This window comes from Electrophorus electricus, chromosome 13 (assembly GCF_013358815.1).
Source record: "Electrophorus electricus isolate fEleEle1 chromosome 13, fEleEle1.pri, whole genome shotgun sequence".
Lineage (NCBI taxonomy): Eukaryota > Metazoa > Chordata > Actinopteri > Gymnotiformes > Gymnotidae > Electrophorus > Electrophorus electricus.
The window spans coordinates 13448281-13475072 of NC_049547.1; the positions used below are offsets into that span (position 1 = coordinate 13448281).

Below are 26792 nucleotides of genomic sequence, written 5' to 3' on the forward strand. Positions count from 1 at the left end.
ACTAATATACTGGTTTTAAAACCATTTCATATTTAGCAGTGGTTTCAGAACATTACATCTGTTGTGTTTCCAGTCAAAAATGGCCAATATGATTTTATTTTTGAATAAAAGATAAAACAAAAATAAAGATTTCAAAGGATCATTTACTTGACAAACATCACAAGTTCTGTCACCTCATTAGGTAAAATGAACAATCAACAGTATACCATAAACTGGTAGTGGCCTCATTCTTTGACCTGTATATTCCTAAACCTACAATAAACCAGCTACATCAAATTATATACCACGGACTAGGTTGATCACCAAAAGATGATGGGCTACCTCTGACATGTGGTCTTCTCAAAGTCTCTTCCTTAATTCTGCCCAGGGTGACCGGGACCCAACCATTTATACTTATACTCAGGTTATTAGAAACAATTCAAAGCTTGACTTTATATCTTCTACACAGGATGCAGTATATGTTGTTGAAGTCATCCGAATAATATTCTGAGCTGATGCTTTGCTTTCTTTTGAGGGGAGATGAAAACCACACGAAATTCCCATTCTTTGACAAGAATCCAACTTCCACATAAGGTTGTCCCACTTCCTTCTCTACTGCTTCTTCCTCATCAGTGGACTGATGGTTTGGATTATTTTCTGTATTGCCCTGTTTCACACATTCTCTCTACACCTTTAGTGGTATCTAGGCCTCTTTTATCGACACCAGTCTTGACCATGTACACGATCAAGAGCCTCATACACAGTGAAACATTTGCTCACTGTGCTAATGTAGAGTGCAATGTGAGCAAGATGCCAAAAACATATTTATAGCCCAGAAGCACAAGAAAAAAAAGATACCCCATAGTAAAACACAATTTTCTCAGAAAAATGATACAATACTATGATTTTGTCTGCAAGGGTAGGTTCTTATGGCAGGGTATATTAGTAAGCCACAGGTAAAATGAGTGCGTGAGAGAGAGAGAGAGAGAGAGAGAGAGAGAGAGAGAGAGAGAGAGAGAGAGAGAGAGAGAGAATATTGTTCTGCATTTTCATATCAGTCTAACCCATTTTCTTTGGCCAGTCAAATCTGACTGGGAACACCACATATATATCAAATTTGAATAGGCTTTTTAAAATTATGTCAATCTAGTTACCATTAGTTTTATTTGTTCAGATCCATCAAATGTTATGCCACTCAAAAAAATAAAAAATAAATTATAGCGGAAAACTGTAAATTGATCAAACTTGACTGGAACAAAACAGGTTAATATAAGCCTTGTTGAATATCCATGCCCTACAGCCACAGGAGGTTTAATGTGAAGCCCATTACTTACAGAACTGTATCATCAAAAACTACCCAGAGAGCGAGGCACTTTTTCCCTGGGGAAATCAGAGGGAAACATTCAAGGGCAGAGCCCTCCAAGGAAAGCCATGGGACAAACATACTCACTCCAGTAACTCTTCATCTCCCTGACCTCACATGAACAAATGGGTGACTCAGAACTTCTCAGTATTTAACCCATCAATTACGCCTCCTTTCATCCATGGTGTCTTCTTATAGACATATTGTGCCTACACCTGGTGGATTCACACAGGAATTCTCATTACTTACCTGTGTAATGAAGAATGACTGGTAAATAAGCTGTTGTCATGGAAAGCTCCAAGAAGCACACAGGGCTGGGCAGGACAGATGTCTTTTGGGAGAGTGTTATTATGTGTTATTAGAGCCTTATTATGCAGGGACAGGTCAGAGATCTAAATCCTAGTCATGAATTGGTGAATCTCCTGACAGGCCCCAGAGAAGCTTCTTCTTTTCAGATACATCTTGAGACTGTATGTCTGTCCACAAGCTGTTTATATTTACAAAGAAATGACTGATTTCTATATTTTTTGGACTATTATGAAAATAAGCATTAAAACACTTTATTTCATTTGTCTTCCTCAGGTGTAGATCAACTGAAAGAACATTAAATTGGGGTACTTCCTGAGCATCCTCCTGAATAGCATATTGTTTTATACCAGTTATAACTGGATTGGACTGGATACGACTTGCCTACCATGACCTGCTTGCGCAGTTCAATTCACCTGATTTATTGGCCCTGAAATATGTTAGCCATAAAATTACAAACTTGATAACTTAATGTTACAGCACTGGAAATAACATTATCATACTGAAATTATCTTCCTATTTGGGCTATTTGAAGAGGTTGATGGTTACAATTTTAAACAATTTTTAAAAAATATACATGTTACATGAGCGTCTACTGTTGCTCCATCTGTACTCGATGAACCATAGATGACAGCAAACATTTTGACAAAACAGCTAGTCACAGTGATAGCTTGTGAAGAGACTCAAACTAGTACCATCAGTCAGAAAAGACCCCCTATGTGGTGAGTAACAGAGAGCAGTTTGAGATGCAGAGAAAAGCTGTGCCTGTAAAGGTCAGGAAGCACAGAGGAGGAATGCGCTGTATGGAGGCATCAAGAATTGCCTGAAGGGGTCTGGATCAGAGGAAGGGGTGATAAAATGCCATAAATAAAATGATATCATGGATCCTACCATGTGTCAGTCTGGGAGGGGGCCTGTGCTAGATTCCTAGAATAGTTTCCTTCTGTTTACCTTTTCTATCAATACCTCTTCTCACTTTCAAATTGGCTCTACTTTTAGGAGAGCACAGTCAGCTAGGCTAAGATACTGCTGAAAAAGAGTTTGAAAAGGACTACAGAAATAAGCAAAGGTTTATCCCTTAGATCTGAATATAAAAGAGAAAGAACAGCAAGAACACAGACAGGCAGACGTGGATAAAATATTTCACGGTTCTTTAACAGCACACAAAGTTCTGTTTAGACTGCACTGAGGGACAAAGCAATGAGAAGGTCAGCGGTAATATACACACACATGCACACACGCAACAGACCACACCACACATTTACACACAGGTGCACACATGCACACACATACAATTACACAGTTTTTATAAAATTAATAAAGAGACTTTGACATCCCTAGTTTGTCTCACAGCCTGAACTGGCCACACATTAAAGCATTCAGCATTAAAACCAGTACGTGCATCCCTCTTCCCACTGGGCCAGGAAGACCCCCTGAAAGGCTGCACTTTAAACCCTGAGTGACTGAGACTTACAGATCACCCCTGCAGAAGTTCTGAAGACCAATGCTACGGATGTTGGAATTGACAGACATGGTTAGGTTGGGGGGGGGGGGGGGGGGGCTTCATAGTCGGCCTCTGCCTCTGCCTCTGCCTCCTCTTCCTCTACCCCTGCCCCGGGTGTAGAGGTGGCCTGCGGCCCGCCTGATCTTCCTCCTCTCCTCATGGTGGTCCCGCTCGGCCTGCTGCTGGTGTCGCTGCTTCTCCGTCTGACCCAAAGAACCGCGAGAAAAACATGTCGAAGAGAGTAGGTTCAGTTATCAAACACTGACAGCAAAAGAGATAATTACATTACAAATGATTACATACTTAAAAAGAATAACGTCTTACTAGCTCCTATTATTTTTAAACCCAAAGGACGTTTATTTTGAGAAATCCCATGCACCCTGTGAGTTCAGTTCACTTCACAGCAATCACTTCAAATGCTTAAGCACCACTTTTTGAGCACTTTCTGGTTATCAACAAGGCCACTGCATTCGGAATATACAGGATTCAGAAATCCTGAATAGAGACTTCCTGCTGCCCATACGCCAGTATGCCAATCACAGTATAAAGCCCTAGTCACACTCCGTCCACTCCAGTAGGATGATTAGAGCATTATCTGCAACTCTGAAACTTGCCATCACATACTGCTCTACTGAGACCATCCCTCATCTTTACGCTTTACTCTGGGATGACACCTTTTTTCTTTCCTCCTGTTGAACTGTTCTTCATGCACAAACTGAACATTAGCTGAGCCATTAACTGCTTTCCTTTGGCTTGACGTCCAACTCCCTCAGATCTCCAAACTAAAAGGACACAGCTACGGCTACTCTGGGACTGTAGTCCCAAAATCCAGATTACGTGAGCTCAGCATCAAGTAAGTTTGCTGAAGCATGATATTAAAAGGTCATATTTTCGTTATAGAACCAACGAGGCATGAAGTCGATTCTCATATGACTTCTGGCTCTCACAAGAAAGACGGAGGTGGGAGAGTGGGAGAAAAGTAAATGACGCAGGACCCAAAGAGAATGTCTAGATTATGTCAGTAAATAAGACAGGCATTCTGGGTGACCAAAGTGACTCCCAAAAGAAATTAGAGTTACACAAGAAAGGCAGAGAGAAAGCTGCCGCTGCTCTGCCAAAAGAAGTGCTTTATTCATTTTTATTTTTCTTGCTTTCCCAAATGCATTACCACTGAGTCCTCTGTTACAGCAAACGAGAGAGAGACAGAAAGACAAAGAAAGAAAGTAAAGGTTTTTCTTTGCTGGTTCCCAGACAGCATGTCTAGCCTGACGTATCTACAGGGTTTACTGTATGTGAAGTATATGCAAGTATTGATTGAGCAGGATTTCCTCATTGGATGCAGCATTTGCCTGGACAAATGCCCCAAAACTGGTTCAAAGTGTTCTGTTCTAAAAGGCTAACAGAGTGCTGGGTAGCTTCCACTGTGTCATTGCTCAATCAAAGTGTAATTGTATACAAGACAACAAATAAACAGACAAATTTTTGGACATCTGGCATCCAAATACTTTTCTAACATTAATATCAGAAAGGATTTCATCTGTATCTGTATTAAAGAGGGGATACTGGTTTATGTAGGATAAGGTTTTGCCATGAACGATGCTTTAGTTGGCTGTGATGACAAATATTTGTCACACATCAGTGACACCAAATTTCTCAGGTGTAAATGACATGAATGCTACCGTAATATAATGGATAAAGGGGAATGCACAGTGTACCTCAAGAAATCTTTTAGGTATGCATTATGCAAATTTACACTATACCATGATGATTAGGCACTTTCCTGAGCAAGGCCTACAGCCCATTATGGCCGAACTCCTGCTTACCTTCTTGAGTGTGAAGGTCAGCTGCTTGCTTCCAACGGCTGTATCGGCAAGATCCAGCATCCCTAAGCTCTCCTCCCGTTTCACACGCTGCTCAAGAGAAGCCCTGGCACAGACACAACAGAGAGTGGTTCATCTGACACCAATGAACCGTAGAGGTTCACAGCAACATCCACATACACAGACCTCCTCGGCTACAGGCGCCAACCACTCTCACTGTCTAGATAATCTAATTTATTCAGTTTCTGGCTCATTCTTGAAACAATACAATGGATCTTTGGTCAAAATATGAGATGGTTTAAATATGGCAGTGATATGACAGTGCACTGTACTATTTATGATGCTAATAATCTAGCATGAAACAAGTCACAAAATTCTCTTTAAATTAGTCAACATTAGCACCAGTTAGCTACTGCAGAAAATGGCAGTCACAGACTGTGATTTGCTCATGGTTTTCATAGAACTAAACCACAATAGAAACCGATCAACCATAACATTAAAACCACCTGCCTAATATCATTCATGTCCCCCTCATGCTGCCAAAACAACTCTGATCCGTCGAAGCACGGAGTCCTTAATACCTCTGAAAGTGTCCTGTGGTATCTGACAGCAGCAGATCCTGTAAGTCTTGCAAGGTGCAAGATGGGTTCTCCATGGATCAGATTTGTTTTTTCCAGCACATCCTACAAATGCTCAATCAGATTGAGATCTGGGGAATATGGAGGCCAATTCAACACCTTGAACCATCATATTCCCTAAACCATTCCCGAACAATTTTTGCAGTGTGGTAGGGTGCATTTTCCTGCTCAATGAGGCCACTGCGAATACCGTTGCCATGAAGAGATCTACCTTGGTCTGCAACAACGAATGCCAGAACCCACAATTTCCCAGCAGAGCAATGTCAGAGCATCACACTGCCTCTGCTTGCTTGACTTCTTAACATAGTACATGCTAACTGTCCACTTGTCACCTAATATATTCCACTCTTTGACAGGTGCCATTGTAATGAGATAATCAATCCACTTTACCTGTGAGTGGTTTTAATATTATGGATGATCGGTGCGTATACAAGATTGACCGAAAATTCCTTATAATATAACTGACCATGCTTTAACCATAGTTAGCATTCATTATTCACTTTTTGAGAATATTACTGAAAATAGCTTTTAGGCTGCATTTTATGTAATATGATAAAACATACTTTTGCATCTTCTGTTTGCGCGCCACATCTCCGAAGCTCCGGAACTCCTCTCCATCTTTGATCTGGTAGAAACGCGGCCGGCTGTTGCCCCGAGCTGGGGCCACCTGGGAGCTTGTGGCCAGCTCCGAGCCCTGCAGCCGGGCATCACGGTCCTCTTGTTTCCTCTCTTTAAACCTGCGCGCGTTGTTCTCGGCCCATAGGAGGCGCCGCTGCACCCTCACCTCTTCCACCCAGCTTTTGTCGTCGTCAGAGCTCTCCTCTTCCTCTGAGCTAGCACGGCCCTCCACCTCCTCTTCCTCATCATCCCCCTAACCACAGATATAAGACTGTGAACAGATTTGCTATATCTGCCAACGCTTCAGTTTTTGAGAATTCCATCTCCTTAACATCATGCATGCTTATGTATTATGGGTCCGAGATATAGTACAGTTTAGATTCACAAGATAGAATCCTTGGGAAGGTTTTTTTTCAGTCACTGAATTGTTAATGTTCTAAAGCCAGCAACTTGAATTATACACCTCTTACGTGCCTATTATTTATTAGTAATTAAACAAACATACAAACAGATGAAGAAACGTAGTACTGACAATTCTCTGTTCTTGCATTCTCTAAGTAATAGCAAGCTAAAGGTTCCTATCTTTTTAACAAGCCACGAGGAAGCCTGAAGTCTGAAGTCTCCACTGCGTCTTGCAGCATACCACCCCCTAGCTGCTGAAGGGCGTCCCACTCGGGTTCAGCAGATACCAGCCCCTACCTGCTGAATGGCGTCTTGCTCGGCTAACCGCTGCAGCTGCTTTCTCCTCTTCTGGCCCACCTTGGACACAATGGGGTTGAGCAAGCGGAACTCCTCACTCTGCTCATCCACTTGGTAGTCTGGGTTCTCAAACATCACCTTGAAGCGGTCGTCTCTGAGTATGCTCGTAGTGCCCTGGAAATGGTTGTAGCCCTACAGGCAGTGAGGTTCATGCTCAAGATATCCTCACACACTTAGCAGTAGCTGTGAGGGAATACTTGCCATCAGTGGTGCCAACAGTGTAACACTACCAGTATCTCACCTTGGCCTTCTTTGTCTTCTTTACACTTAGCGCATCTTCGTCCTCAACTTCCTCCATCAGCTTAATGGCGAGCTCTTTATTCACCTTGGGCAGTTTCTATCAGTGTGCATAGACAGAGAAAATGCGTGAGGGGGACCAGACATAGAAAGAAAGGGACAATTGTAAGAAAGGGGTGAAGGGGTGTTCACATGAAGGGTGCAGAAAGTGAGCTTCATCACCTTGAGCTGGACTCGCTGGACTCTGGACTCTTCGATTTTCTGCCGGATCTTCTCTTTGCGGTACTCTTCGTAGGCAAATGGATTTGCCATGGTCTTAACCTAGTGGACATTACATTATATTACATTACACAGAAAAATTACAACATTACTGAATGATGAAGTAGTTCATACTATATTTCTAAGCAACACATACCGCAAACACTGATACATGTTCATGGCCGTAAGCGTATAGTATAGTACATAAAAACTAAAAGTACCTTACTAATTAACCTAGAGTATTAATTATACACATAGCTTTTACTGTTACACAATCTATTTATATACACACACCTTGTGGTAAAGCCGGATGTCCATAAAGAAGCCATGCATGTAGGCCCTTAACAGAGGTGAGCCAATTAGGTGTGTTAGGCCTGAGGAAACAAAACCAGCCAACCCTTTAGGAAGCTCAAATAAATCAAACAGCAGCAGTCCTCCTTTGAAACAGTACACTACTAATGTGTACTACTTCACAGTTTCATTTGGCATTAATTAACTATCCTCCAACAATGAGCGGTACTGTATGGTTTAAAAATGCAGCAGCAGACCACACACACACACACACACACACACACACACACACACACACACACACACACACACACACACACACACACACACACACACACACACACGCGCGAAATTTGGGGATCAAAGAAGCACAACTGCTAGCTATCATTGACAGTCATGTGGTATGGGGAGAAACAGGATAAAAGCTGGTCTAGACAAATAACTGATATGTTCCTGCAGATACACTAAGGGCAAAGAGCAGGGAGGCGGAGCCTTTTGGGTAATGCTGGACAAGTCACCCAATTACAACTGAAGTCGGAAAAGAGACCAAAAATCCAAAGATAAACTAAATGCAGGAACCCCACACCTCTTCCCCTAAGACAGTTTACTGTTGCAGCAGCAGTGCGATTTACAGTCTCTAGCACACAAGGCCTGGCAGGATGCCTGTGGACTGGGAGAGGGCTTGGGTGGTCTACCCAGCCAACAGAATTACTGCAGGTTGTGCTCAAACTCAACATAAAGTCAGAGGGTTGAACTTATTTGAACCCTGAGAGCATCTAATGCCAAGCAGGCCAGTTCAGGTAAGAGGCTCCTCTCTCTACCTGGCTTACACAAAGGTTTATCCATGGCGACAAGCTTGTAAGGGAGGGTGGCAAGGAGTCCAATGTGCGGAATCTTAAAATGATCAGTGTATGGCACGCAAGGAGGGGCAAGAAGAAAGCAGACTGTCACCAGACAGATCTACACCCCTCCTCTTTGGTCCCCATGTTATATAATGCCAGCATTCCACAGCTGTGGTGAAGGCATTCCCCCCTTTGTATTTTGCCCTGTCTTCTCCTCTCCTCTCTGCTGCCTAGTGCCCCGGAATCATCCGATCCCTTTTCTGCTGAGGGCAGCATTCCTGGGATCCTCTTCTTCATGGTTCCCACCCCCTGCCTGTCCCCTCCCTCAATATAATATAATTTTCAAGGATCATGCTCTCCCCACCACCTCCAACCTGCCTCTTGCCTAATTCCACTTATTACTGCTTAGCTTTCTAGGGACTTTGAAAACTCATTCTAATCTGAGCTTACACTCCTCATCGTTCATTACCTTTAAGTGCCACAATCATCAAAAAGCACAATTATTTTAAACACTGGCAGAATCACACCTACATTCTCTCATTTCAGTAATTATACCACCAAAGCTGCTTTCTTAACAGAACTGATCTGAGCGTGGTGAGTACACACCAGGTGTGACAGTTTTGCTTCTCTTTTGTTGTGGTAATGAGAACAGGCTCGTGCTACCAGTCCTGACTGCATGCTATTCATGCGGTACTCAGTAATGCTCCAGTGTTATGGTACAGCAAGAAACGTCACCATCGCTGCGCTGCTGGCGAGGCTGAGCAGGACTTCAGAGCACAAGAGCAGAAAAACTGCCAACTCCTTGGTCATTGATGAGTTTACCCTTCCAGATTTAGATGCAAGAGTCATTTGAATTAGACCTTGAAATAAAAACTCCAGTGGTTCAAATTCAGCAAAGTCAATTTTTTGTATGTTCTGAAAAACTCTAGTACAGAGTATTTAGGAGATGATGCCACCCACTGACAGATGGAGTGCTTGTCATGTGTATTCAACAGAGTCATGGCGTTTCAGAACACACCAGTGATAAATTAACAGAACAAAGCACGTCACACATGACCGCGTGAAACTGACCAAGGGTCTCGAGGTCCTTGCGGGTGACAAACTTGTAGTCATCGTAAACAGTGCTCTCTGGGTTCTCCTCCAGCTCCTCGGTCAGGTTGTCCAGGAAGGAGCACCAGCGTGGAGCAGGGCCCAGGGCCTGAGGGACCAGTGAGGATTGGGGGAAAGGGTAGGTCAGGAAGAAGGAAGAAACTTGGCTTTAATGAACACATTACAACAACAAAAAAAACAAAAAAACAGTCAATTAGTGAGATGGACAGGTGAAGTTTTTTAAACCAGAGAAACTGGTCTTTTAGAATGAGTGAACCTAGTGCACCTAGCATGAGCATACTTTTAAAGAAGGTGGCCAGCAAGAAACAGTATCAACATTTAGTGTTAATCCAGAATGTGCATGTTAATGTTTAAACAAGTGTGTGTCTGTGTGGGGGTGTGTGTGAAAGACAAAGAAAAGTGAAGAAATATGTACACAACAACAGAATGGCTCACTGAAGCACACTTATCACGCAGGTTTCAAAACAGTGTTATGATACACTGAAACGTGTTGCCCTGAGGACTCTACATTCTACACCTTGTGTGTGGGCAAGCAAATCAAGTTCAGTGTTATACAGGCACTTACAGGAATGTAAAACGTGCTCATCTTAGGGTCTTCATTGGCAGTGAAGATCATACCTTTAAAATGAATAAAAAGATGTTGAAGGTTTGATTTCACTAAGATCTTTAGCTAAGATTTCACTGTCTCAGCTTGGATTAAGTGGCACGGCTTGCCTAGCTGAGCAGTCTTTCGTGCTTGACCTAGTAAAGTCAACAAGTTCCTGCTACGGGCGAAGGGGTTGTGCCTTTGGAACCCCAAACATCACGCTCATTGGGGAGAAATGGCTCCCACAGACATTCTGGGTACATCGTCACAGCGCTTAAATGAGTTAACCGTCATGTGCAAACCATTTAAATAAAAATCTGATTTTACATTCCAGCAGCAGTCGTAATGACGTCACTTACCTTGACTGCATCATTAACCAATTAATGAGAAAAAGCAATGATTGTAAATTGTTTGCAGTTCAAAGAAGCATTGTATTGAAGAAAATGTATAAAAATATATACAAAATGTTTTTTTTATATTCAAACAAAGGTCAGTGTCTAAATAAGCAAAGTTACATTTAAGTGCTGTGGGGCAATTTAACGAGCCTTAGCAAATGTAGGATTCAGTCCCAAGGTGAAGGTAAGTAGGTCATTTCTGAACAGAACTCACCTGAGCCAGGACAAACACAAACATCATTTATGTTTGTTGGTGGTTCGATGGACGAAAATATTTTACCCTGAAGTGGGGCACAAAAGTTTTCACATGCTTGTTTTGTTTTGCAACTCCACAGGCCAACCATAAGGCCTAGGGGTTATATGGGTATTGACATTGGCATGGTGTTATGTTGCGCTCACGTTGTCTCTGTGCCACATCTTGATAATCTTAGAGTCTGCCGACAGCACTAGGTCCAGCTGCTCATGGAAATGGAGGGAATGGATGGGCAGGCCGTAATAATGATCCTTCACCAGCAGGGGGTGTGAGGAACGCAAGTCATACAGCAAAACCTGCGAAGCCAAGAGGTGTAGCAAGTCTTTACTTCTACCAATTTTACAGGGACAAGATGCTCTAACCTGCGTTTGCAAAAAGGGACCAACAGAGATCCTTTTCACATCAAACACATGATGTGTTATTTCCTGATCAGAGCCATTTAGACCAATAGGCTGGCACTGCGTCATCTATTTAAATGGGCAATGGACATCACCATTCTTAAAAGGGTCCTCACACTAATGTACTTGTAGTGAAAAGCAGATGAGCTTCGTTTACCACGAGATCAAACTGAAGTCAATAGCTGATCATATTTTCTGTTATTTCTGCATTGTTTGTTTTTCAGATTTCTGATGTAAACCATCCACAATTCCTATACTGTAAGGCTACCTATCCAGGCAGTTGCCTACAATTAACCATAAAGTAAACAACATAGGCCATGTAACACCTAGATTATATCAACCCAGCCCAGTTCTGTGATATGAAGACACCTGGGATAAAGATGGGTCCAACATAGCTCTCAAACAGGATGAATGACCCACATCAGTGCCCTTTTCACATCAGTCCTCAGCCTGTATTTACTCTGGGTCAAAGGTTGGATGGGCTATCAGTGATTGCCATGCAATTGACTGGACTGTTATGCTGATGCAGTCTCTTCGAGGTCCCCTTTGGTCCCCTTTGTTGTGGAGAGCCAATCAGAATCCCAAGCAGCTGGTTCCAAGATGGAGCAGGTTTCCCTCACGGCGGCTAAAATAGACATTCCTCTTAGCCTAAATGAGTGACTAAATAATGTTCTCACTGACACCATAGCAGGGCTCACCACAGACATTGTTTTCTCTTGTTAATACTGCAATCTCCATTAGACAAGATGAGAGCTAAACCAGATCATCAGTTGGAAACATACTCAGCAGACCTGGCTTGGAGCACAGAGACCAGAAAGCTCAGAAAGTATAGAATGTCACCCTTAAGTGTGCCAGTAGCCACAGACCTGTCCAGTGGTAGTGCCCACAGCCATACCAAGTGAGCTGTTAAATCTGAGCGCGCTGACAGAAGGTAAGCCTTCCACTCTGTAAGGCAGCATGCATGCAAACACACACACACACACACACACACACACACACACACACACACACAATTAATAGAGGTCAATCTGCCATGATGGTGATTGGCCATTAATTACAGGTCTACTACTTTGAAATTACTATCTTACTACCTTAATAACAATAAGAGTCATAATAATAATAATAATAATAATAATAATAATAATAATAATAATGTAAAAAAAAAAAAAAGACATGCTTGCATTCATACACTGGCAAACTATTAAGAATAGCATTTGCATACTCCAAGGTAACCTTGATTTGGAATATAGTGATTCGGAATAACATGACCGTAAAGGTGACCATAAAGTATACACTTTAGTTAGTAGGTGTTAGTATGTGTTTAACAAAAAACAGCTCAAATTTCCTGAGAGTATTGTACAGGAGGTGGGGCGTGGAAGATGGGGGTATGTGAGGGCAGTGCGAACTTGTGAAGATTTTGCTTACTCTGTTCCCTCCGTCACGCTGCTGAGGGCGCAGTCCAACAGGGCAACGCGGGTGCGCATGCGTGGATCCCAGCACTCCACCCTGCCCTGCACACAGCAACTCCAGAGTTAACAGCACCGCCACTGCCTTAGCTAGAACTCTACACGCTACACCTACCGCCCCTTACCTCCAAAGTCCCAGCAGCAAATAGGTGGTGGACAGGGTTTATGTCACATGCATTGATCTGTCTGTAGAAAAAAAAAAGAAAGAAAGAAAAAAAGACCTTCTTAACATATTTTACAAATATGTTTACATTTGTTAAAAAGTTCTTAAGACAACTTTAATCTCATTCTAACTAATGACCAGGTTCTACCAGGTTCCGGGTGTGGGTGAACTGACGGAGGCTTTGTGGTCTGCTGTTTGCATAGGTGACTGAAAACATACTTTCACAACAGTAATGTTTGCACTGCTTGGCAGTGTTTCCTTTGCCAAACCATACCGAAAAGGCAAATAACAGACCAGCTATGCCTCCATCAACCAATCAACATTTGCCTGACGCAAAGCATTGCAAATATGCACAACGTGGATCTGACATTTGATGGGTTGCCCATGGGCTGCTCCACAAGCTATGATTACCCACAAACCTTTTGCCAACGTGTCTGCGAAAGCGTCTTCACAGCAGTAGGAATTAGACTTTACAGCAAAAATACGGAACAGTAGCCATGGCCCTTCGAGAGCCAACACTTGCACACCCACGATAGTGCTAACGCGCCCTCTGGTGACTGAGTACTTACGTAGCATCCGTCTGCAGAGAGTTCAGAAATCTCCCCTGTTCAAGGTTCAGCCGGTAAATTTCAGAGCTAGATGAACCAGAAATGGGAAAAATTAGAGAACTGCATTTATACGACGGGCATCCACTAGAGGCTGTTAGAGCACACTCATGTCAGTAAATCAAACTTCTGTTTTATAAAGACCATAAAAAAATGAAAGTGAGTAGTAGTACAGATAAAATGATACAATATAAGATGAAGAGAAATTATTTTAAATCTGGGCACTGTATATGAATAGTCTTGTGTGTTGTTTTTTTTACCTGGCCCCTACGAAGTACAGATCACAGGAGGGGTAGTGATAGGAGAAATCACGGCCAAATTTAGGGATGCGTGTCTTATAGTAGTGCCCGTGCTGGGAGTGGAACTCCACGTAACGGTCAATATGCAGAAACACAAGCTACACACACAAAGTATGAGACCTTTCAATTTGTTAATAGTATTTTCTATTAGTAACACATAGCTACAAAAATAGATTAAAAAAATGCTGACTTTCATTTATATTTTTGAAACTGTAGCAAAGGTTTTACCTTTGAGTAATCATCAGACAGGATGTCAAAGGTCACCACTGTAGTGGAAATAAAATGATTTTTAATTGCCTAAAACTAGATTTGTATTTGTCTTGTTTCAATATTAGTCAGACATCTGGCCAATACAGTCACTTCCCAGCAAAGACTATTAAGGACTCTTATACTATGGAGCACTTATATAATTAATAAGTCATTTGAAAACAGAACAACAGAACTTCTCTTTAGTGGCTTTAAAAGCCCATGAGCATATCATGTTTCAACAACATAAGTCCTACAGCAAATGTAGAATTATCTGAAATATTTTGAAAGAACTATCTAGGACAAAAAAATTACATTGACCACTTCTGCAGGACAGTGATTTGGAGATTTAGATATGACCACCTACAAACAGTACATAAAAGTAGAGAATGCCCTCTCATTTACCCTAAATGCACCTCTCTATTCCAGCCCGTAGCGCAAGACAAGGTGGGGGCCTGTCAGGAAGAGTGCAGAGTTGCAGTTGTCTGTGTCAGTGCACTTTTGAATTATTAAGGCCAGGCCACTCATCCACCATGTTGGGCATTCATTATGGAGAGGATCCTCGCAGCACCATTGGAGTATTCCGGTTACCTGACACCAGCGCTGGCACGCCAAGGTGCTATCCTCGGCAGAAAGGACGCCCGTACTTTCATTGGCTCCCTGTTGACCCTAGCAGGCTCAGCAAAAGCTGCATGCTTCAGCTGTTTTTAACTGCTTTTTTTTACTGCACCGTTTTTAACAAGAGGTACCATCCTGATGGGCCGATTTCGACAGGCTTGTTTAAACACAATGTACTTAAGACAGGCTGTCAAAGACCAGTGCGTCTCCATGTTCATTTATGTCTGTTGACTGCAAAGTAAGAGCCATGAGCAAAAGCAAAGGCTAAGACTGCACACATTCACAGCTGTCCAGAGCAAGGACCTAGAAGCATCTAACGATGTCAAAACCTTTATCAAGCTAACAGTTATTACTATATGGAAATTGAGGCTTTATATGTATAATCTACAAACTTTGAATACATCAAAAATGCCTATTTTGTTTGCACTCTCTGAGTATTCTCTGAGGCCCGAGGAGCTTAAGAAAACTATCCTTCCTAATCTTTTACTTAATAAATGTTAAACATTCTGGCCAATTGGAGACCAGCAAAAGAAAAACCCTTAAATGGAACGATGGGAAGCATGGTCTCAAACAACAATTCTGAAAAACAACCCCTGACCACACCGCCCCTGAAGCTGATAACATCTGTGCTACTGGGTTCTGCTCTGGTTATGTCTGCATTACATGCACAACGAAGGTCAGTGACAATATCCACTGAAGAGTATAAAAATTGTGTGTATAAATATATACAGTTTGACAACCTCCACACCTACCAGGCCCAGCAAACATAACAACCACCATCCACATTCACAGCTATACATATTCAGCCAGTGAAACTGGAAGTATCTATTTGAAAGCCTTATTTGGTTCATATAGCAAAAGTGCCAGATAATCAGGAATCCAGAATAATGGTTTAGGACTTTAAGCACACAAGCTGAGCAGCTGCAGACTTGCGGGTTTATTACAGTTCCGTTCATCTTTAATTCTGACATGTTAATTAGTGTAGCTACTGCCTAATACCTCTGGAACTATTCCAACTTTGCAAGATCACCATGCCTTAGAGATAAAGAGTGAAATTGCAAAGTGAAATGTTATGCAATCTCTCCTGTGATGTGGGTGAAATTAGGTTTGTCTTAGGCCAAAAGAGAAACTGCAATAAGACAAAATCTATCAACATTGATCAAGATGGTACAACTTGTCATGCATATGTCATGAAACATAACTAATTATGAAGAAAATAGATACCCCGGATTTAGTAAATGTGAGTTCATACTTCATACATATAATGGGGTACACAAAAACACTATATAAAAGAGGATTCCAGGTCTTCTGTAGATCCACTTTAAAATATGGACTTAGACTATAGAAATTGTGGCTTACAATACGCCATATCATATCCCTGCTGTCTGTACTCTGTGAACTGACAAGTAATTACACCCCAAAAGTAAAATTCACTCTTTGTCAGCCAACAGATCTGAACAGTGTTATACTTGAAAACCTCCTTCTGATAGCTATATATACCCTCCTTTCATCTGGCAGGCATTACAGGAGTCTCTTCTCCCACATGAGCAAGTTCAGGAAAAGTTTTTCTCCTGAAGCTGTGACCCTGCTGAACTCCACACAGCCACTTAACTGCATCATTGCACTTACTGCACTATTATTGCACAGTCCATTACTACACTATCCGCACAGAGTTACCGTACATAATGTATATAAACCCACTGCATATTCTATGTTTACTCTGCATACTTATTTTAAATATGCTGCTCTCACAGTACGCACAACCATTTGCATTTTCTCCAATCACTCTGTATATTTGTCTATTATATTTATACTTGCAACATCTATTTTTAAGACTCCATTTTACTTAACTGCACATATTGTAACTACAGGATCACTTGCCAGTTACTTGCTTGCATGTTAATGTAAATAATACTGTATTTTCCACTTCTGGTTAAATGCTAACTGCATTTCATTCACTCTGTACCTATACTCTGCACAATGACAAAGTTGAATGTAATCTAATCTAATCTATATCAGCCATAAAAATCATTATTAATACTACAACTCATATCTACCAGGCATATCTACTATAGTTATGTGCTTTTATTTTTTTGGTCAAACTACCTTATGGTAAATCAACATACAGTTCAATATACTTCTTGCTGTAGTGTAGACTGCAACGCACTATTGGCAAACTTATAAGAAAGACTCTTACCATCAGAGTCCAAACACCTTTCAAACTTCAGAGACAACTGACAGGTGTCATAACATCGAATCCTGGGTTTGTATGTGCCTGTGATCATTCAAGAGAAAACAAAAGTATTCCAGTGTGATTTGATGGATATTCTCAGATGAAAAAAGACAAGACAATGGTGCTACTGCAAAGTAATGCTTGCTATGATTTTGGTGATAAGACCACTATGTAACAAGCAATGATTTTAGATACTGAAGCACAGACCTGCTGCTAAAATATACTGGCCATCACGTGACACTTTGATAGCTGTGCACACAGTGGGCATGTCAAAATCCTGAATGAGTTCAATCCTTCTCTGGACATCTGGAAAGTAGAAAGGAAGAGATCAGAATAAAGAAAGCTAGCACACAAGCACTGTGACCTACGAAGAGAAAAAAAAAGTTTCATTTCATCAACTGGGCGTCTAATAAAAGTTATATTTTATAGTGTGCGTGCTATCAAGCAAACTGACTTTATTGAGAATAAGATGCGCTCACCAACATCTCTCTTTTGTAATGCTCTTTTCTTTCGATCCGAAAGCCACTGTCAAAAAATAGTTGGACGAATTTTACTCGTTCTTAGAGTGCACAACAATAAAATCAGAAACAACGTCCGCATATCAAAAGGTAACAAATAAACAAATTATATCTGACAACTTAATTTCTCGCAAGGCCAGTCCATCAGAGAGACCGCTAGGATCCCTACTTCATCCACCAGAACTTAATGCTCACACTGAACACTGACATAACTCATAAGTACCAAGGAACTGCTTGTATTGCTATAGATATATAGGCTATGTCAAGTGGCTAGCCAAACAGCTAGCTAGCTATCCAAGAGTGTCTTACCTCTGGAAGAGACTTGCCATGGCTCAGATTATATATCTTAACATTATTTATACTGGACACCTGCATTTTGTAGCCAAATTGTCTAATTAGACATAATATGAAGAATTATGCTATAAAATCGGACGACTCCAAAGCCAGCAGTCACCACTAGTCCCACGTTGTAACAACAAGTTCTAGTGTTTGTCGATTATTGTCCGTGTGGATGGTAGAACTGAAAACACATTGGTTCCTAAGCCGTTTAACAGTATTTGCGCTGCAAACAACATCTTCCATTTCTTTGTCTTCCCACACACAATTAAATGCCTATGAATTGATGCTCCGTATGATTTTATTTTCTTATTTGTTATATTTTATTTCTTGCTATATTCAAAACAATGCAAACAACAAGACACTATTGTAAACTGTTCCGGCACAGACCATCTAGCTAGGTTAGTTATATAGCTAAAGTAGCTAAGTGTAATTGTATTATCAATTCGAATATCAAATGGTCACTAGGATAATTACTGGAACATTAAATAAATAAATGGTCGACTACAATCACAACATTTGCGTATTATTGTGCATGTTAATTTAATTAGGTTAAGATACTGACTGAGCATCAATACACGGTGCCTGATGAGGCTGGATTTATGCCTGGACTCTGGACTGTTGATGAAAAAAAGTTATTGCGTTACACTCTTCTTGCCTTCTAATGATGAGAAACTATTGGAATATTTTTGCTATACTACCTAGGTTAACCTATTCATAGAGCCTACTTTAAAACGCAAGGTATATTGACAGCACGCCGACAAAACGCTCTGCAGCTTCTCGTTGTCATGGTAACTCTTTTACGATTTCGTTATCATGGTGGGTTTGGCAGTAAGTGATGCACTTCCCTTGTTCAGGAAGTTTTGTTAGGATTACATGTAGCCTATTGTGCATATAAACGAATACTTTCCATGGAGTAGAACTATTAATTTAGAATCATCCGTCGAATTGACTTAAATCCCTTTTGTAACCTGCCAGGATGATCCACCCTCCTATGTAGGCGCTGATCTTGAGGAGTGGTAGTGGTATGTTAACTCCGTCCGCCCACATATTGTAGTTAATAAACACACTCTGACCCTGTTAGTTTACTGCATTTATGTTACTGGTTATGTCACAGATTGGAAGCTTTCACTGTAAGGTAGGAGGTTTATAGCTTTTACAGATGATGAACTGTAGTAATAATGGCTGTGTTTAAAGTCTTTACCCTTTATAGCCTACGTAAGACTAGGTTAACTAACTAATTGCCTAGGGTAGGTTATCTTTACTATGCATTTAAATCGTGAATGTAAGACAATCAGTGGTTTTTTGCTTTATTTTAAAATATTCTCATTAGGATGTACGATACTGGCTGAAGCGCAACAATCTATAGCTAATCTAACATATGAGTTTGGTTTTTAAACCAAATTTAAACCAAATTTTTAAAAACAAAACATTTTGAAATAATGCCTAAGTTTATATTTAATCGGTGTGGAGTTATTTAAAATATACTCTTGCTGATTTCAGAATGAAAGTCGTTAGAAGCGTCAGTTAAAGCTTTAGTTGTGTTTCAAACTCTGTAATGCATAAGTAGTGTTATTATCTTGAACTGAGGATAATTTTTTTAAATCCAACACCTCATGTAGAATTATTCGTCCTACTTACCTATATACAGAGCAGTACATTACTGCAAGCAGTAGTATATTACTGATTATTGGTAATCTCAGACCACACAATTTGTTTTTCCTCAATTTGCAGAAGTACAGATGACAAACACAAGTTTTTATAATCAAATATTCTGAACAAGGAAAAATCAGAGTTGTCCGAGTAGGTGAAGAGATCATGACCGAGTTCTGGCTGGTCTCAGTGCCTTGTGACAATGTCAATACTCAGGTGCTGGAAGATCTCAAACAGGCAGCATCCAAAGGGAGCCTGGGAGCCAGTGTCCAATTCCTCATCCTTAAACTTAAGGTCTAAATCATACGCACTGAAATGCTTTTTGACCATGCTGAATTTGGCTGTTTGGCTGTTGTTATTTTTTAATTAGTCATTACAATTAGGCCTAGATATCATAAGATAAACTTGGATAAGCAACCACTTAATTTCATACTGAACACACATATGGTAAGTCAGGGTCATAACAGCACCTTGTGTTTCTTGAGGTCAGGTGTGTTGGGTTGTCACTATTAGTGAAATAAATCATTATATATATATATATAATCTCCCTAAGATCTCGTATTGATGGGAGATTTGGACCACTGCACAAAGTCTTCTCCATGAAAGATTCTCATTGGGGTTCAATTCTGGACTCTCTGGTGGCAAATCCAATGTGTGAAAATGATGTCTCATGCTCCCTGAACCACTCTTTCACAATTTGAGCCTGATGAATCCTGGCATTGTCATCTTGGAATATGCCTGTGCCATCAGGGAAGAAAAAATCCATTGATGGAATAACCTGGTCATTCAGCATATTCAGGTAGTCAGCTGACCTCATTCTTTGGGCACATAACATTGCTGAACCTAGACCTAACCAACTGCAGCAACCCCAGATCATAGTATTGCCCCCACGGGCTTGTATGGTAGGCAATAGGTATGATGGATGCATCACTTCAGCCGCCTCGCTTCTTACCCTGATACACCCTTTACTCTGGAACAGGGTAAATCTGGACTCATCAGACCACATGAACTTCTTCCATTACTCCAGAGTCCAATCTTTATGCTCCCTAGCAAACTGAGCAGTCAACCACGCCACTAATCAGGCTTAACACCCAACAGCTGGGTTAGACCTTATAAAAGCAGAGTGACCCAGTAATTCAGTGCTGGGTCTTTGCTAAAGTTTTGAGCTCCTAGCTGGTAACTTCACGTATTGAGGTCTATGAGCCCTCGTGCTACACCTCACTTCTTGTCTGTGAGGGTGTTTGTGTTTTTACACATCTCTCCAGTTTTCCCCTCTTGAGTCTGTCTCTCTCCCGAGGCTTCCCTTAGCCATTCAAGTTCCTCCCCATTTTGTTTGGGAAATTTTAGTTTGGTTTTCCCCTGGTGCATGGGGGTTGCCATTTCTTCCCGTAGCGTCCTTTGTTCTCCCTTTTTCCATGCTCGGCGTGGTGTGTAGTTTTTTTCCTTTTGTTTTACCTGATCCAAGATCTAACTGTCCTGCACATGGGCCCACCATTGTTGGAGCATGGTTGCTCACCCAGTAGGCTATTGGTGTCATCACCTAGCTGACCTGGATTCGAGCCCACCTTACAGATACATTTTTAATATGAAGTATATATGTGTATATTACGCATGATCATTTTAGGAAGAAATGCACTTGCTAATTCTATATTACATATATATTTTTAAGCATTTTATGTGGTATATACTACTTTTACAGTATTATTACAGACCTGCATGTGGGACTCCATACCTGAGTAACAGTTTTCAATTTGTAAGTCACTGACCAATGTAGTGACAGATCTATACTTAATTTCTTAAAATGACTAGAATCTTCCTTTTTTTTCCCACTTACATGTACCTGAATATTCACCACTGTAGTCCCTACAGCATTGGATGTCCCCAGAGTTGTCACTTATCCCTCACATGCATAGGACTCTCTTAAATGTCTTACATGTTTAAGTATGAATATGAAGCATGTCTCACCAGCTAGGCACCCTAGATGTGTTACTGGATGTGTGTGATGACCTCTCCAGTCTGGACTCCTATGTAGAAGTGTAAGTATATTCTATGAATTTATTTAAAATAGAAATTGCATTAACATCACAAATGCGGCTAGCTTGTATTTCTTAACAAGCAAGCAAGCCTCCAATTTCATTTACACAAGCTGATCTCATCTTTATGGTGGTTAATTGATTGTCTATTTCAACATTGAAGAATCTTGGCATATTTATTCAAACCTGAGAGTACATAAAGCCTCAGCGTCAATCATACATTAATCATTCTAGTTTTGTCTTCTGAATTAGACTTCTATTAAGCAAGAATCTAAGATTAGCAGATGTATTATTATGTAGTCCTGAGCTAAGGAAGTGAGTTTAATTTTACTGGGTTTTATTTCATGAGACATATCCATCTTGCTGCCAATTTCATTGTAATGAATCCTTGTAGTGAGTCCTAGCACACATTTCTGAAACCCTGTAATATCTGGGAAAAAACACACAGGCAACTTTCTCAGTTACTGAGACATTTAAGCCAGCAGTGTCCTATATCAGATACTGTCTCACAATGTTCCATGCATGCTTGTGTTGTGGAAACTGTGCTCTGCATTTTCTCTGTTTCAAAACCACAGTGCTTCCTGCAGATATTTCAAGGTACAAACTATAGATTAGTTTGCTAAAGTACTTGCCGTTCTAATTGGGTTATTATAGTGATCACTATATATTTCTATAGTCTTCTGTAAAAAAAGAAAATGTCCAGGCTGGGAAACCTGAGGTTTACAACAATAACAGCGAGTTTCAAAGTCAGTGTCTCTTGTGCTCTCATATAGTAATGCGGAAGACCTCTCAGTGTATGGCAGAGATCATGGAAGAGTCCAGTGACAACCTCATGGAGAACATATCAGCAAGTGGAGGTAGGTTTGTGCAGGGAGTAATCATTGTGAACACAACCCCCTTTGCACAAGTGGAGCTAAAAACATAGGCAGCAGGCCTCTGACATCTGCACAGTTTCCAGTCACCACAACAAGGCCGTCCCATGGTTAACTATATATATTTCAGAATAGTTATCATGCCACTTGTTAGTAGGCCTATAAGTGTGATACACATTACATTGCTTAGTGTAGTCTAATTCAAAGCTTAGCATATGTTTTTATGATATTTAGCCCATGACAATTATATTAAATGTGTTATGTGATTGTTGACTTCAGGTACAAAGAGGTGCAGCTTTATTTTTTTTATATACACATTGTATACACATCACAAACATTTTGCACTTGCATCAATCTGTTCATACTTCCATTAGAGCACAGAGCCCACCACAAAGTGCCACAGCCACCCTTGAAACCTTATTTCTAGGCTTGATGGGGTATTGCAAGTGGCATGCATTAGAAAATTGACATGCATGTGTTCATGTGTTTTGTTTTCTTCTCTTTTTCTGATATATGACAGTTGTCAGGACTAACCATTACAGCATTTAATTTTCATTGTAAACTTTTTACCATGGAGAAAAAAAGTACTGTCTGAATTTTAAGACTGAGAATGTAGTGTCATTCATATTCCTTCCACTGGGTGCTGTGCTGTGCTGAAGTGGGTTTAGTGCATAAGAATAGAATTTTTCTTTTCTCCCATAACACACTGGTTGATATTTCAGTGGACCTGACTACATATATGACAATGTTCCAATGGGACAGAGCCAAGTACCCCACTGCCCTGTCTCTCAATCTGTTAGCTGAGGTTATCCTAAAGTTAGATATCCTACACTGACCTTACTGATGTAACGAAAACCCGCTATCATATGCTTAATGGTGTTAGTATTGATGTGTGTGCACGCATCTGTGTTGGTGGTTACGTGCGTGTGCGCGCGCGCGTGTATGTGCGCACGTCAGCAAGTGACTCAGGTGGAGACGGAGTTGAAGTCACGTACTGCTGCATACAATAATGTGAAAGCCAGTATGCAATGCCTTGAGAAAAAAGCAGAGTTCTTGCACAATCCTATTTTCTTCACATGAAGAGTACAACCAATGCAAAAAATAACACATCAGTGATTTCCACTGTTATGAACCATCAGGGGGTGCCTGCAGACCCACGCTTTGACTCACATTGTGAAGAAGGAGGATTTGGTCCTCAACTCAGAGTATCTTACTACGTTAGTGGTGGTGGTGTCAAGGTCAGTTTGGTTTTGTCAGTCTTGGTAATCTTAGTTTTGTTTGCTTGTACTACATGTTCATTTAGCTCTCAGGAGTTTAGATATGAGATTAGATAGATATTATTATTGTCTCTTCAGAGAAAGCATTGGGGAGTGGGAGAACACTTATGAATCCATGTCAGAGTTTGTGGTTCCTCACTCCAGCAGGTTTGTTATTGACATTCGTGGAGTAGCCTAGCTACATAATCTGCCAGGCATGAGACCACAGCACAGCTAATCTTTTGCCATGGATTAGGAGGTAAAAGCCACATTAGGGCAACGTCACTGACAGAAAGCAAGAATTTGTTTCACCACAGTCTGGAAACCAGTGTCTGTCTCAATGGCACCAATTGGCTCACTTTACTCCTTCTTCTTCAGTAGACAGTGTCACATCACCTGTAGTTCACCATGTATTGGGATACATACTGGTGACTTTTATGGATGTTTATCCCATATTTCATAAAAACCTATCGATAGCAACAGAGTCTATTCAAAGTTATTAGTTGGATATCAAGTACAAAACTACTTTTAATCTAAATGTTGGAAAAAAAAAAAATTAAAATACACCACATGGCCCTTAATCTGCCTGTATACTGGTAAAGCTTGCCAGGATACCCTATCTTGTTATAAATATTTTAAATCATCATTTTGTGCCACAGGACACTATTAGAGGAGGAGGATGCAATAATTTTCACAGTAGCGCTCATCAAGAAAGATGTCAGCAAATTTAAAGCCAATTTTAAAGCAAATTTAAAGTGAGAATGGCCACTTCATCACATACCTTTGTGCTATTAAAAAACTGACTTGTGAAAAATGGAAAACATTTTGGATCCTCATAGGTTTACAGTGCGAGAATTCAACTTAGAAGAAGCAAAAAGGCAAAAACAAGAGATCAGTTGCCTGAGAGTCGAGAAGAAAGAACAGCATGTGAGTACAGATTTTGGAAACAGCAATAGGCAAATGAGAAACCCTGTAGGCAAAAAGGTAAGAGTCACAGAACATTCACTTTAACATGTTACTTAAGGTGGTGAGGCTGTTTTGCATGACCTGCATGATATAGTGTAAACCAATAAATCCTTGGCCAACAGTAACTTAAGATTTGTTCCAACAGGAAACATTTGTGCGCTGGCTAAAAGTGAACTTTGAGGAAGTGTTCATCCCTTGGATCCATGCCAAGGCTCTCAGAGTTCTCAGGTAGAATTTATGACTGAAAGCAACATTCCATAATGCTATAGCAAGGCTCTGTTGTAAACATACATGCATACATGACTGGGTGCTCGTTCTGTCAGGTATGGCTTGCCGGTCAGTTTCCAAGCAGTCCTGATCAAGCCAGAGAAGAAAGTATGCCAGGCGGCTGAGAGAGCAGCTCAATACCCTCTTCGCCCACCTGGACCCTGCGGCAGCTGCCCGCGGACTAGAGGTTTACCTTTTTCATGCCTGAGATCATGCTCACCTGTTTGGGTAGCTGTGAAGGCCAATAAATTCATTAGTTTATTCTAGCTGGCACTATAGTGAATGGAGTGGCAGAACATTTCAACTTACAATTTTCAACATGTACAGTTCAAGCAACTGAGGGTTAAGGGCCTTGCTTAGAGGGTAACTTGGCAATGATTGTGCTTGAACCTAAAAACCTTCTTATTACTAGTCCAATATCTTAACTGCTGCCATGCAGACTCTGAGATGCTCTGAAAGAAAAGGTTGCCTAGCGGGCAAACGATTCGCAACACTCTCATAAATCACTCTCACTGGATACCATGACATAATCCTCCTGGATTCTTGGAAGAGGACTGGGATATGATTGACCGGTGGTCGGAGATTCTTGGCAGCACTGTTTCTTGTGATTGGTCCTGGATTTTGTGGCGTCAGCACCAATTCTTGGTAGAAGCCTAAAGGTTGATTGGACTGTGTCAAAGACAATACTCTGCAGCAATGATGGAGAAGACAGGGAAAGAACTTGCAAAGAACTTTGTTGACTGGTGCCAGTAGAACCTCCTCAAAATAAACACTACCAAAATTAAAGAGCTGGTGGTGAACTTTTGCAAGTTAAATTTCTTACCACCTACACCAATGAACATCCAGGGAAGGGACATTGAAATATCAAACCTCTAAGTAACTGGGTGTTTATCTGAACAATAAACTGGACTGAGACTCAAGAAAGGCTTTTGGAATACAGGGTGCACTCACTTTTTTATTGTTCTTTGTCTGCTTGGTGACATTGATTCATCTTTTATGGAATTTTCTGCTGGGGAAGTGGTGTCACAACTGTGATGGGAAGAAGCTGGACAAACTTATCATGCAGGCGAGCTCTGTCCTGAGCTGTGCACTATACTCAGTGGAGGTAGTTGGGTGAGGAGGATGCTGGCCAAGCTGGCATCCTTAAGGAAAAACATCTCCCACCCACTACAGGAGACAGTTGCAGCACAGGGCAGTTCCTTCAGCGATGGACTCCTCCACCTGTGATGTGTAAAGGAGAGATACTACAGCTCCTTCTTCCTTATTGCTGTTAGGCTCTACAACCAGCATTGCCCCCAAGCAAAGCATCAGACTCTACATTATAATTAATACAACAAGCACTTAGATGTCAATTCACCCAATGCAGCTATTGTTAATGTGCAGTTTTTGCCATGTACCTCATCATCCCTATACCTACTGCCAATATTAGTATTTATATAAATGCTGCCATATAATGGTTCCTGTGCAATACCTTCAATTGTACAATAACTTGTGTATAATTTTGTTAAATCTTTTTTTTTTTAAATGTTTCTCATTTTATTATACAAGTCATTTTATAGTTTGCACCCTTTACACCTTTCTGTGTAATGCCTGTTCTTACTTGTCTGTTTACTGTTAATTCTGATTAACACAATTTTCCAGAGGGATAACAAAAGGCTTCTCAACAAAAATGGGGGGGTGGTACAGAAGGGGTATCCTTTGTAATGTCTGCATGCCACTGACAGATTGCCCAGAGCATGTTGGATTTAAAATGTATGTTCTTGTTTTTAGGTGGGGCCTGATAACCTCCAGTCTAACACTGGACAACAGGAGTACTTTTCCTACATCTGTTACCCCATCAACATTACCTCAGTGATATCCAGCTAGCAGTCAAATCTATATAAATATGCATTTATTTACATTTC

The 26792-nt window shown here is 40.9% G+C and overlaps 2 protein-coding genes across 3 annotated transcripts; one reads left to right on the forward strand and one right to left on the reverse strand.

Moving 5' to 3' along the window:
• Positions 1-3210: 3210 nt before the first annotated feature.
• On the reverse strand, positions 3211-17981 carry nol10 (nucleolar protein 10). 2 transcript variants are annotated; one of them, XM_035533026.1, is made up of 21 exons: positions 17815-17981; positions 17467-17512; positions 17195-17293; positions 16952-17029; positions 14119-14156; positions 13852-13988; positions 13556-13621; positions 12949-13009; positions 12783-12868; positions 12224-12302; positions 11106-11255; positions 10921-10987; positions 10291-10343; positions 9687-9813; positions 7777-7856; positions 7447-7545; positions 7229-7324; positions 6928-7101; positions 6174-6481; positions 4976-5078; positions 3211-3355 (listed from the first exon to the last, which is right to left on the reverse strand). In XM_035533026.1, exons 1-21 carry the CDS (start codon positions 17878-17880, stop codon positions 3212-3214), a joined length of 2157 nt encoding a protein of 718 aa, XP_035388919.1. In that variant the 5' UTR covers positions 17881-17981; the 3' UTR covers position 3211. The 2 variants fall into 2 exon arrangements, with proteins under 2 accessions (XP_035388919.1, XP_026871172.2); XM_027015371.2 differs by having other exon boundaries at positions 6928-7119.
• Positions 17982-19659: 1678 nt separating this feature from the next.
• Positions 19660-26754, forward strand: atp6v1c2 (ATPase H+ transporting V1 subunit C2). Its single transcript, XM_035532916.1, is given in 15 exon segments — positions 19660-19788; positions 21463-21522; positions 22103-22124; positions 22301-22384; positions 22774-22830; positions 23101-23214; positions 23355-23448; positions 23539-23637; positions 23755-23823; positions 24315-24410; positions 24495-24582; positions 24767-24849; positions 24945-24993; positions 24995-25075; positions 26659-26754. Coding segments are annotated over 15 exon segments (1221 nt in total).
• The last annotated feature ends 38 nt before the right edge of the window (positions 26755-26792 follow it).